The following is a 13,993-nucleotide window of genomic DNA, read 5'->3' as shown; positions in this document are numbered from 1 at the left end:
CTGTATAATTACTGTGTTCTCCCTCCTTCAGTACTCAGAAACACTCTCTGAACCATGCCACTGCTGCCAGGGGAAGAGAGGATGTCAGTAATTCAATACTATTTTTTCTATCTCTTCAGTTCCTCTTTCAGTGATATACATTTAAATCTAGGTACTGTGCATGCTCATCTGATTTTGGTTCTTATGAAGGTACACTTTGTGTAGATAGCTGTTAAGTTGATGTCCTTGCATGGGGAATAATCAGTGAAGCATTCTATTCTGTCATCTTGCTCCACTCTCTCATTTGTATATCTTCCTTTGAGAAATTTCTGTTCATGTTGTTTGCCCACTTTTTAATAGGATTATTTGGATTTTTTTTTTCTTGCTGTTTGAGTTTCTTGTAGATTCTGGAAAATAGTCCTTTGTTGAAGGTATATTTTGCAAATATTTTCTCCCATTCTGTAGGTTGTTTACTCTGCTTGTCATTTCTTTTGCTGTGCAGAAGCTCTTTAGTTTAATAAGGTCCCATTGTCAATTATTTTTGTTGAAATTGCTTTTAAACACTGAGTCATAAATCCTTAGCCTACACCAATGCTCAGAAGAGTTTTTTCTAGGTTTTTGTCTAAAATTTTTATGATTTCAAGTCTCATATCTAAGTCTTTAGTCCATCTTGAGTTAATTTTTGTATATGGTGAGATATAGGAATCATATTTCATTCTTCTACATGTTCCCCTGGGTAATATAAGCCAAGCACAAATCCCACAGCTACTAGTATAGGTGGCTCTCTCCTGCAAGAACCACCTCCTAGCTGGAAGCCAATAGGCACAGCCTATTACAACATCTACTGGCAAAATAACACAACATTTGGGAAGAAGAAAACTTTTGTCTTATCTCCGCTAACACTATACCCACATCACCCCAGCTAATTAGAATATCTTCAGTGTGTTCACAAACCCAGTACATTGCTAGTACAGCTGGCATTTGAGAAAATCACCACACTAAGCCTATTTATAACCGAGTGAATCTTACAGAGTCTATGTCACTCTCTTGCCACCCTCATCAGAGGTGGTGCTTACACCTGCTCCTGGGAGACCAAGCACAGTTAGGCCCAGTTAAGCCCCACTCAATATTGCCCTCCTTTGTAGCAAAGAGTGGAACCCAAGCACTGTATATCTCTCAGACCTTTCCATAGCCTGAAGCATCAGAGATTTCCAGTTGGCTGACAAAGATGTCAATCATCAATTATTCTCAGAAGGAAGAGCCATTATTACAGGTGAATAATCATACGCCAAATGGACTGTTAAAGAGACAGCAATGGAGCTTATTGGTCAATTCATAAGAAGAATCTACAACTCACAAACACGTACACATACACACATGCACACACACACACACAAATAAAGTAAAAAGAAGCTGGCAGAGGTGAAACCCTGAGAGACTTAGTAATCCATGGAAAGGGCATGTAGGAGTGTTCTCAGCCTCCCTACCCAATTTGGCAGTCTGCTGGGATCTGAAGTCAAGGTGACCTTCTTTGCCTTCACGAGCACAAGTACTGGAGTGGGCTGTGGTTTTGAGACTTCTCGAGGACATTACCTTCTTCATACAAGTTCCCTTTCCTTTTCCCTTGGATCTGAGCTCTTTTCAACTATTTTGGTAGAATTCACTAGTGAAGTAATCTTGAGTTGGAACTTTTTTTTGTGGGGAGGGTGGGGTGGAGTTCTTGATTACTAATTCAAATACTTTACTCATTGTAGGTGTATTCACACTTTCAATTTATGAGAACTTTATTCAGTTGGTCCCTTAGCCTTGGCATTTGCATTACCCCTACTCTTCTTTATCCAATATAGGCAGTTAATGCCTCACGTTTTTGTATTAATAATTGCCATTTCTCTTCACTTTGTATTTTCCTATTTATTCCTGAACTTATTCCTTAGAACAAGTTGCCTGTTGCCTCCCATCTAGATTACAATTTTGTTAGACCTGTCTTGTCTTTGTGAACTCATTATCTTTCACTATATTTCATTCTTGGTTTTGTTGACATATTTGTTTCACACATTTCAGCTTTGTAATGAATATGTAGGTGTAACTGAGTCTTTGTAAATTTTTGACAGAAGAAAATTGCAAACTCTTGATTCAAGAGTGTAACACTTTTCATGATATAGCACTAATTTACTTATATTTATACACTAAAATTGTGTTCACTTACAAATAATAAAAAGTCATAAAAATGAATGTGTTAGGCTGTTCTTGAATTGCTACAAAGAAATATCTGAGGCCAGATAATTTATAAGAAAATGAGGCCCAATTGACTAACAGTTCTGCAGGCTGTACGAGCATGATGCTGGCATCTGCTCAGGTTCTGCAGAGTCCTCAGGGAGTATTTGCTTATAGCAGAAGGCAAAGCAAGAACAGGCACATCACATGGCAAGAGGAGGAGCAAGTTGGAGAAATAGTTTTAAACAACCAGATCTTATGTGAACTCATTTATTATCAGGATGGGAGAGATAAATATTTATTATCCAAACTATATCAAGAGCATAATCAAATAGTCGGCTTATATATCTCAAATACAAGAAGCCTTATGGTGGGCTAGACTAGAAATAATATGGTAGCCCTTAAGCATGAGAGAGTCAAGTGCCTTCTTTTTTTTTTTTTTTATATACCATATTTAGTATAGAAGTCTTCATTACTATGATCAAATGCTCATGTCCAAAGATGATGTCAATCCTATTCCTCCTTCACATTTGTGTTTTGAGTAATAAGGAAAAAATAGAAGAAGATTCATGTTCTGGTTTGAATGTATCCTCTATAGTTCATGTGTTAAAAGTGAATGCCCAATGCAACAGAGTTGGTGGGTGCAGCCTAACAAAACATGACTACGTTATCAGTGTTCTGCCTTCATAAATATACTCATGTCATTATTGCAAGAGTGGGGTAGTTCTTGACAGCTTGTTATAAATGTGATTGTGCCCCCACCCTTGCTCTCACTCTTACTCTTTCTTGCCCTTCCACTTTTTGCCACATGATGAAGTAGCAAGAAGGCCATTGCCAGAAGCAAGTGCCATGCTCTTGGACTTCCCAGCCTTCAGAATCATCAGAAATAAATTTCTTTTCTTTACAAATTACCAAGTATATAGTATTCTGTTATATAACACAAATTGAACTAAGACAGGACATCTGTATACTTCTGCTTTTATTTCTGAGGAAAGAAATATTCTGTGTGACTAACCTAAGCAGCAAATGGTTTCATGAATGGAACTTGTAGGCCTATCAGGAAATAAAGTTTGAGTCAACTGATCTGCAGCTTCTGCCATACCACACAGTTGCTTTTTCTAATACTGTACTGTTCAGTATCTCTTTTGGCTAACTTTATAACATAGTATTTTTTTTTAAATTTCGTATATTTAGATATACTGACACATAATTTGTCAGATAATTGCATGAAATCATTTCTAGGAAAAGGACAACCAAGAGTCAGAATTCACTATTGAAAACTTGGTTGGCACTGTAGCTGATCTATTTGTTGCTGGAACAGAGACAACAAGCACCACTCTGAGATATGGACTCCTGCTCCTGCTGAAGCACCCAGAGGTCACAGGTAGGACCAAAGATGATGAACAAAGTGAATTTAAGAACAATGCTGAGAAGATGGTGCCAGTGTCCTCCACCTTATTTCTCTCAGAGAAGCTTCATTCCTTAAATTTCTGTGTCATCAGCTGTTATCTGTCTAAATTTGATGACATGATTAAAAAGGACATCTTTACACAATGGAGGAGGATGACTGAGATCAGTAAAAACAGTATGGCAGTAGCAAAATAAATAAAGCCCTGATGAAGTGTCTGGATTTCAGCAGAGGTAATTTGTGGTAGGGAGAGTCAGCATAAATTGGCCTAGTAGTGAATGTTGGTTTTATTATGAAAAGTCCACTTTGAACAGTAGGTTCATTCTTGAAGATATCTTTTCTCATTTTGAAAATTCCATGCTCTAATGCTGAGGTAGGGAGATGAAAACATCCTTATTGAAGTATAAGTGGAATTCTAGAATTGTACTGAGGCATCCTGTGATTAATTCCAGTATGGGAAGTAATCTAAAAGTTAGGCTTCTAAAAAAGGTGTTTCTGTTTAAGCAGAGACCATACCTAAAGGAATTTTTTTATTCCAGAAGTGTGTTTCATAAAACTGCTCTTTGACCAAATAGGAATATTTGGAAGGAGGTTAATAACTGCATCTTTCACATACAACTTTTCTTTAGAATTTACAATTTACTTTTAGAGTAAACTCTACATTTCCTTCAAATTTACATTTAAATAGTTCTTGTTTGGCAGCAGATAACATACCTTCTTCCCTGTGTCAGGATCCCACTGAAATTTCAATAACTAAATTACAAATTAAAATTAGCCTGTTGAAGTAAAAAGAGAGGAGAATAGAAAACAGCCTATAAGTCTTTGGCAAATTTCTGAGACACGGAGAGACAATGGAGGGCTGACAATTGAAACAGCATAGGGGATGGAGTTGTAACAAATATCAGCAGAGGAAGATTTATCAAGAGGAGAGGCAAATCTGTGTCACTATGATTCTCATAAGGGTCAGTATTTGGAGGCACCAAGGACCAAAGAAGGTAGGGAATGACACTGAAAAGGGAGCCTCCCCTGCCCAGGTTTCCTCCATGACTCCTTTTATCAGGTACCTGATTTTTTCCCACTGGAAAAGGGAAGCACACTCTCCAGAGAAACTAAGCCTAAGAACCCCTGTACTCGGGGACACTTTACAGGGCCAGGAAAGTGTGAGGTGTGAAGCCAGAAAAAAAAGGTTTGGGAAATATCTATTCCTCAGATTCAAAGATTCAGCACTTTTCTTCATCTTGCTTCCTGACATTCAGCAGGTAGATATTCTCCAGAGAAGAAACATGTCTAGAGAAAAGACCTTCGTATTTTGCCATCTTAATAAAAAGTTATCTACAAGTGTTCAGCAGAGTGAATGAAATTAAAACATCCATCACAGGACACAAAGTCATGGAATTTCAGAGCACCAGAAGTAAAGGGAAAATTAAAATCTTTCAGACAGTTATATCAAGTCATATATAAAATATCAGCATTCAGACAGCATCAGAATTCCCAATCATACTATGTTGTGTATTCATAGAAAAAAGTATTTGGGACCTACATGCTTGTTACAAGTTTCACCCTCTATACTAACTTTCTCCAATACTGGGGATCGTGCTCCATCTCATGTCTGAAACCAAGTCAGAAGAAATTAAGGGTGCCAGGAATCAGAAGACCCCATGTAAGAGAATGAGAGCATCAGAGACGCTACTGGGCTCCCAGGAAACAACCACTTCAGAAGGGACCAGGTGAATAATACATGTAGAGGAGACTTCAAGAACCAAAGAGATGTGATTGATAGTCTGAGATTTCCCTATAATTGGGAAATTATTACTAGGAGTTTCAAACATGTGCAAATACTCTAACTTGAAGAATAGAAAATTGTGATTTAACTAAAGAACCAAGGAAGAATATGTGTGTGTGTGTGTGCTTGTGTGAGTATATTTAGAATGATATAAACAATGAATAGTGATATAACCAGAAATTGTGGTCTAAATATATTCTGGTAAGTAGAAGGAGGAGAATTGTGTGTGTGTATACGTGCGTGTGTGTGTGTCTGTGTGTACAAATATCACTTTGTGGGCATGCGTCTGTATATGGAACAGAGATAGAGATAAAAATTCTCATCTCGCATACCAGAAAATTATTAAATATTGTCTAAAAATTGTTTAGTAAAACATAGAAAGAAATAGTGGATATTTAGAAATGTAAATATAAATTTCAGAAGAAGCTGCTAGCATGCTTAAAGTGGCCACAATGGGAAGTGGAAAAATGAAGACAGTACCAGTGCTAATTGCATCACCGCCCCTGCCCCGCCACCGCACACGCAAATATATTTACAAAACCATTGCAATTTAACATTATACCCCATATATTATTTGGTAATACATATAATATTTGATTCCTGTTTTTCTGTTTGCAAGCACTGTAATTTCTTGACTTCTGTTTATTTTTTAAATAATGTATTACTTAAATTTGTATTAGTTGTCATATATGCTAATTTATAGAAATGTACTTATGCACTGTAATGACTAGTTTGTAGGAGAATGATATGTATCTATATTACAGTAATTCTTTTTATATGGCTGGTTGTACTTCTGCACATGTAACTCATGTTTGTAATGTTGCTGGGATTTTTACATCATGTTTAATGTGGCCATGAATTGCTATGACAAATGTTCCATCAGTTCTTTCTTGTGTCTTGTCAGCTAAAGTCCAGGAAGAAATTGATCATGTAATTGGCAGACACAGGAGCCCCTGCATGCAGGATAGGAGCCACATGCCTTACACAGATGCTGTAATACACGAGATCCAGAGATACATTGACCTTGTCCCCACCGGTGTACCCCACGCAGTGACCACTGATATTAAGTTCAGAAACTACCTCATCCCCAAGGTAAGCTTGTTTCTCTTACACTATATTTCTGTGCTTCTGAAATTTCCAAAGTGCTAGTTTAGCTCCAATCCCCTAACAACAGAAGATGAGAGAAGTGCAAAACTCATACATGTGGCAGCTTGATGGACTTTCTGCTATTTTGTTTGGGTCTATAAAGATTTATAAAGCTAGGTATCCTTAATAGGCTACTCTTAGGTGTTTACACTTTCAAATAATTGTTGAAAATATCAGTGTGTCAATTTCCCAAAACACTTCTGAAATTTTTATCAAAGTGACATTCATTGTGTAGTTCAATATGGAAAGGCTTAACATGTTCATGCATTGAATTTTTTTTTTTAGGTTTCAACATTTTACTCAAGTTTTTTTTAAGTGACGTTAATTACAGCATTTGGAGGATCAAATTTCACACTAATGGAAGACTCTAAAATGTACCCATTAAACTGCTAAAAAACAAATTGAGTGAGAATACAACAGAAGTCCAATTTAGATTCTGAGTGTTGTCACCATGTGATTACAATCACACAGACACTTCCAAGCTCATAGCTGGAGCTCCTGGAAGCTATTTCATACTCTGGTGCAAGGGCAAAAAAAAAAAAAAAAAAAAAAAAAAAAAAAAAAAAAAAAAAAAAAACAACAACAACACAAGAAGGACTAAGTCCTGAATTGTTGGCTTCATCACATCCACCTTCTCCACTCCAAAATGGTACAAAAGAAACAGTGACCACACCCTGCAGACCTTTTGGTGTAAAAGAGGTGATGATGAACTGGGGTGGGAACAGGTCATGAAGATCTGTCTAAAAAAGTCCCATTCAGGTGAGTTTGTACACACCATCAAGCAGTGAGCCTCTCATCAATCAGGGTTAGGAAACCAAGGTTCGATTCTCAGGAAAGCACAATTTCATTCATTTACTCAATATGAATTTACAAAGTGCCTACATATTATCAGCTTCCACTTGCAGCCATTTCTAGATAAAAAAGAAACCTGGCATCTCAAAGGGGCCACCAAGTTCCCCCTCAAGTCTACCACTGAAAGGACCTTTTTTGGAAATGGATTTTATCTGTCCCTCTGGAAAGGTAACATCTTAAAGCTGAATCATCTTTAACCTGGAGGGCTAACATATTTAGCAATACTTGCATCCCAGACATACAACATTAAAAGATATACTAAATTCTGAAGGTAGCTATGCTGCAAAATAGTTTAAAATTAAACAATTGTACAGTATTCATTTATGCTTGAAATTCCAGTCCTAGATCAAGCTTGTGACCACCAGCATTGACATTCTTGCCATCCAGAAGAGCTGACGGTGTCAGTTTGATACCTGGCTTTAGAGTATGAGTGTATCCTAAACCTATCAGGCTGGAGTTGTTCACTTTAGCTGAGAAGCAGGGGTCAGGGTCAATCTGATACTTGGCTGCTATTCCGAAGCACCTGTTACTGTTTCCTGCTGTCCAGTCGAGATTGACAGCGGTCTCCAACTTCTTGTTCATTTTCTGGTAAATGGAGCCACCAAACTCTGTCCCGTCATTCACATTAGTGTGAGGCTGGAATTAGCAGTCTTGTAGGAACTGCAAAGTTGCTCTGGGTCACTCGGGATTTTGCAGTCTCAAAATTCATGTGGTAGCCGGCCAGCCAGCCCTCCTAACCCAGCACCAGAGCACCCCGGATGGAAGGCCCAGCAATGTCGAAATCCATGTCACAGCCCAGGTTAATGTGCTCCCGCTTGTACCCTGTCTTGATTTTAGCATTTTTCGTCCCAGTATTAGGTGAGAAGGATGAATCGAGGTCAGCTTCAGTCCACGTGCAAGTTGATCTTCCACAGTAATCTCGATGCCTAGTGTATTGTCGGTGTTCCATTTCTTTGTAAACGTAAGGCCGCACTCAGTCCATCTGTACTTGGTTTTCAGATTGCCTGTCACTTTGGTGGTCTCAGTGTTGGCTGAGCCTGAGCTTGTAAATTCCAATCCATTCTCAGATTTCGTTTTCAAATCAAGCTTTATTACGCCAAATCCATAGCCCTTGGTGAAGACATCCCTGGCAGATTTGCCAAGATCAGCATACATGGGTGGCACAGCCATCTTCTGGTCAGAGGCAGTAGCTGCGGGCTCCAAGGCGGCTACTGCAGGGGCTGTGGTGCGGAGGCAGGGAGCCCAGCAGAGCAAGCCTCATGCATTGAATTTTTAAATTCATGAATATGGTTATGCTCCCAACTTATTGAGTTTTATTCTATTTTCTCAGTAATGTTTTATTTTCAGTGCAGTGACTTACAACTCTTTTATCAGGTTTTTCCTAGATAATTAATAATTTGTCGTTATAAATTTTTAATGCTTTTTTATTTCTTTGTAATTGGTATATGTAATTGTATTCAATTATACTATTTTGATGACCTTATATCTAATAACTTTCCTAAATTTACTGATCATTTCTAATAATTTATCTATAGATATATTTGGAATTTCTATGTACATTATTTTGCTATCTAGGTTAATATGCATTTTATTTCTTATTTTCCAATGATTTTATCTTCAATTTATCTTTATTACATTATTGTACTGGCTAGGATTTCCAGGATAGCATTGAATAGAATTGGTGATAGAGGGCATCCTTATTTCATTTCTGATCTGCTGGGGGGTAGACTACAAGAATATTAATATTTCACTACTGAGAATGATGCTTTAAGTATTTTAGCAGATATTCTTTATCAGAAATCTTTAAGATTTTAGTGGATATTCTTTATCAGATTAGGGAAGTTTTTCCTCTTCTCCTATTTTTATATAAATTTTTGTCATGAATGTGTGTGCAATTTTATCAAATTGATTTTCTGCGTCTAAATATATGATTGTATATACTGGCCTCACATCCCTCACTAAATATACAAAGTATACACAAACAGCTGGATTTGCTCCATTACTCACTGTTCAGGACTTCTGTATTTATATTCATAAGATATTTTGGTCTGCAATTTTTCTTCCTCAACATTTTCTTTTCAGAGTTTTGATAACAAGATAATGCTGGCTGCATAAAACTAGTTGAGAAATGTTCCCTAATGTGGATCTGTTTTCATTGCTTTCCCTTCTTTCCACTTTTCTTCTTGTGACTGCTTAGTTGTATCTTTCAAATGCCTAAAACCCTATGGCTCAGTACCCGATATTATATATGAAAAAATGCAGAATTTCAGAGAGTGTTTATCTTTTTCAGAATGGATTCATTCACTTCTCATAGGCAGTTATAATGACAACACCTCCTGTCCCGATTCAGAATTGAATATGACATGAACACAGTCAAAAATTGACTGTAGGTATGAGCTCACCCCTCTGAAGTTCTCCCGTCACTGGGGCCAGTTATTGTCTTTGTAATCTGGAGGCCAATTTTGGTCTTTGCAGCTTTACAATGCTGTCTATCATATGGTTTCTGTATTCATCCAGATGTTTTAGTTGCTATGCAATAAACTACACAATTCCACTTATTATTATTCAATTAAAAGTAATAAAAGTTATATTTTCGTGAAGGAAAACAATGAGACTGATAAGATTTCAATTACTAATGTTATCCTCCAGAGAAGACAGAATTCATAACTTATCAAGATGCGATGGGGTTTTCCCTAATTATCACTGATTTTTTACAAGGATTAGGACTTCAATCCACACTGTTTTTACCAAAGCACACAACCAGAAGAGGTTTTTCTTTCTCAATACAAGGTTTATTTACACCTCAATACTGCAGTATGTATGCCCCAAAACAAAGATTTTTCTTATACACAATAATAGAGTATTCACACTCAGTAGCTATTGTTCAAATAATAATACAGCCTACATTTCAATTTTCTCAATTTTTCTAGAATATTTTTATGCCTTTTTTCTTCTGCAATTTACTATCCAGGCAAGGAACAAGCATATAATTCACTTATGTTGACGTTTTCACCTCCTGTAATCAAGGAAAGTTCCTTTCCTTGTTTGTTTCTTTTCCATCAGTTGACCTTTTTGAGACCAGCAGTCATTTAAAATGTTCATCAGGCTAGTTTTGTGTGATTGTTTTCTAGAGGCAGATTCCAGCTAGAATTTTGGCAAGAAAACTACATAGGTGCTGAATCCCACTGAATATCCCACTGAATCACATTGATGAGGTGGGAGCATAAAATGTCACATATGTCATTATTGGTCATGCTAAGTTCCTCACATAATATGGTGGTATCCTCCAGATCTTACCATTGTAGGGGTTCTGCTTTTTATACACAACTAGTAAAAGTCTATGGGAGTACATTAAGACTTTGTGAAACTCCTGCTTCCAGAATCACACACCCAGTGGTTCTAGCTTTAATTGATGATCCTTACCTGACCTGATGATCCTGACTTGAATTGTAGCAAAGTGATAATCTTTCTAATTTCATCATCTTTTCAGTGTTTTAAGCTAAAATTAATCTGTAGCATGGCAATAATAAACACTCAATAGTTTTTACTGGTTATTGCACTTGTGGTTATCATCCCAGATGACATCATATTAAAATAGATTACATGTTTATTTACAAAAGTTCTATGAACAGATACTCTGGACATTTCAAGTGTCAACAGAGACTTCCATTTTAAACTGTAATCTATATAATCTAAATACAAGATTTGTGAAATTTGAAGTGATGGGGACAGACAAGGGCATCGAAACTTGATGATCTAGAGAACACATTCAGAGGGTTGCACACAAGTATCCAAGATGCAAGACTTCAAATGTGATTGGAAAGTTCTTTAGCAAGCTTCCACCACTGGCCTTTAGCTCATCCATGTAAATTACTATGTCTGGCTGGACCTTAGTTCCCTCATCTATTGATCAATGATATGGGGCTACGTGATGTCCACTACTTCTTCTCACTTCTGGACTTCTTTATAAATCAGATTATCTGTTTTTTTACTTCCAGGGCACAATCATAATAACATTACTCACTTCCGTGCTGCACGATGACAAAGAATTCCCTAATCCAAAGATCTTTGACCCTGGCCACTTTCTGGATGAGAATGGCAACTTTAAGAAAAGTGACTACTTCATGCCTTTCTCAGCAGGTAATAGAATCTCGTTTCCATTTGCATTTGAAGGAAAGAGAGAACTTTTTGGAATCAGTTGGAATTTGCATGGCACCCCATCTGGGGCTGGTAGAATTGCTATTTGTCCATGATCAAGAGCACCACTCTCAATATCCATGCGCTCCACCCTCACAATATACCCTCATTGTTGGGCCAGATAGTGGGGCTTCCAGGAGTTAACCCTATTGTTCCCAACTGAGAAAACTAACATCTAGGTTGACTGAACTCTGCCACTAGATACATCACTAAAGTACCCAAGAGCTCCTCCTGGAAAGTAAAATTCATCTGATCTGTTCTTACCTGCCTTGGCGAATGTATCTGAGTCCACAACTGCATTGAGTGTCTTCTACATGGTGTCTGTCACCTCCCAGGCTGAGCTCCAAGGGCACAACTTTCAGTGAGAACAGAGGCTCACTCCTGAGTTAGGGAAGAAGAGTAAACAGGTCGTTGTAATTTAGTCAGACCAGGACAGTGAGAGAGGAATGCACAGGCCCCTGGGTAGGGGCTAGAGGGGGAATCTGCATGCTTCTTGCTCTCTCATACAACACAGTGAGGCATAAAATGGAGTAAGAAACTCAGAGGACGTTTGATGTGCTTCAAAGGAGGTGGTACAATTTAAGGGAAGGCTGGGCATTTTGAAGGAGATAATGAATTACAGAGCAGGATATTTGCTTTAGATCAAGGATGTCAGAACCTTTGCCAAAAAAAATGGGGTTCCAGAAACATTGGCAAGGGAGGAGGTTACTTTGCAGTGATTCCATAGCACCCTGTCTTCCTCCAATCATGATCATATATCCTGGATACTTGATTTTCACACCTGTGCTTTGTGTGCTAAGTCTCTGGCCATGGAATCTCCTTCCTTTACTCTTTGATCTTTTATGTCTGCTTTATATTTGGCACTGTAGATACCAAGATGACAAAGACAGAGACCTTCCTTCAATAATTCACATTTTAGCACAATAGATAAATAAATACAGAATTATGATTCCTGGTGATCCATGCTTTAATGAAAACATGAGTATGATGTTGAGGAAAACCAGAGAGCATAGGATTTTATTACTTGAGACAATTGTAAAGAGTGTGAAGATGAAATGAAATCGAACCTATGTCCTGAATGTAGCCTAATAAAGATGTATCTTAGCCAAAACGAACAACAGGACATGAAACTTGAAACTTCTTGGTGTGTTCAAGATTGATGAAGAGTGTATATGACTAGAGTTGAGAACAGATTATGTGAAAAGTGGAAGGAAAGATCATGGAATATCAGGCTTGGAACAGGAAACAAGAATGTGCATGTATTTCTATAATGACAGATGGAAACTCAAAATGGCAACAGAGTTGTTTTAATGTGGAAATAAATAAGGAAGCGACTGTTATGGTGCTGATAATCAACGAATATTTGCTGAATGAAGGGTGCCTATTGAGATTAGATGTTAGACGGATAGCAAATGTGTCTCTTTTTGTACATTTGTTTGTCCTACCATCCATTAATCCATCCATCATTTCATCCATCCATTCATCCACATGTTCATTCATCTACCCAATCATTAATCAATTATTTACTGTGTATTCTATTTGTGCAAGTCACAAACATACTGTCACAGTCACAGTTAAACACAAGGAGTAACTACTTCCTCTCTTTGTTATCTTCAGGAAAACGAATTTGTGCAGGAGAGGGACTTGCCCGCATGGAGCTATTTTTATTTCTAACCACAATTTTACAGAACTTTAACCTGAAACCTGTTGCTGATTTAAAGAACCTCAATACTACTTCAGCTACCAGAGGAATTATTTCTCTGCCACCCTCGTACCAGATCTGCTTCATTCCTGTCTGAAGAATGCTAGCCCATCTGGCTGCCGATCTGCTATCACCTGAAACTCTTTTTTATCAACGACATTCCCACCGTTATGTCTTCTCTGACCTCTCATCACATCTTCCCATGCACTCAATATCCCGTGAGCATCCAACCTCCATTAAGGAGAGTTGTTCAGGTCACTGTACAAATATATCTGTAATTATTCATACTCGTAACACTTGTATTGACTGTCGCATATGCTAATACTTTTCTGATGCTGACTTTTTAATATGTTATCACTGTAAAACACAGAAAAGTGATTAATGAATGATAATTTAGATCCATTTCTTTTGTGAATGTGCTAAATAAAAAGTGTTATTAATTGCTGGTTCAGTTCTCAGACTTTCCCTCTTTTGAGCATAATGCAAGAAATAAAAGAAAAGAGAGTGCCAGGAGGCCAGTCTTGTCCTCATAATAATAAGCAGAGAGAGTGACAAAGGAGAAGAGGGTGAGGAAGGTCTCTGGATGTTTGCCATCTAGAGTTACTGAAAGTTTGGCTTTATAACAGGAAAAGTCTGTCCAAGGGAAGAAACAACCTTCAGGGAAATATTGAGAGAATCAGTTCAGTTGTGTATTATTTGCAGATAAAATGAG

The 13,993-nt window shown here is 37.6% G+C and overlaps 1 protein-coding gene and 1 pseudogene across 4 annotated transcripts in view; one reads left to right on the top strand and one right to left on the bottom strand.

Moving 5' to 3' along the window:
* The window catches only part of LOC112631270 (cytochrome P450 2C20), a 28,819-nt gene extending 15,088 nt beyond the window's left edge, over positions 1–13,731 (top strand). For all 3 annotated transcript variants that reach the window (XM_025396121.1, XM_025396120.1, XM_025396122.1), the window contains 4 exons: positions 3,436–3,577; positions 6,289–6,476; positions 11,381–11,522; positions 13,197–13,731. In XM_025396121.1, the coding sequence (XP_025251906.1) occupies positions 3,436–3,577; positions 6,289–6,476; positions 11,381–11,522; positions 13,197–13,378 (654 nt within the window). In that variant the 3' untranslated portion in view covers positions 13,379–13,731. The remainder of the gene's footprint in view (positions 1–3,435; positions 3,578–6,288; positions 6,477–11,380; positions 11,523–13,196) is intronic.
* Positions 7,119–8,623, bottom strand: LOC112631272 (annotated as a pseudogene). The gene has a single exon (XR_003121094.1). The product of XR_003121094.1 is annotated as a voltage-dependent anion-selective channel protein 1 pseudogene (transcript).
* Positions 13,732–13,993: the final 262 nt, after the last annotated feature.

This window comes from Theropithecus gelada, chromosome 9 (genome assembly GCF_003255815.1).
Source record: "Theropithecus gelada isolate Dixy chromosome 9, Tgel_1.0, whole genome shotgun sequence".
Lineage (NCBI taxonomy): Eukaryota > Metazoa > Chordata > Mammalia > Primates > Cercopithecidae > Theropithecus > Theropithecus gelada.
This window is presented reverse-complemented; position numbering and strand designations above follow the sequence as displayed.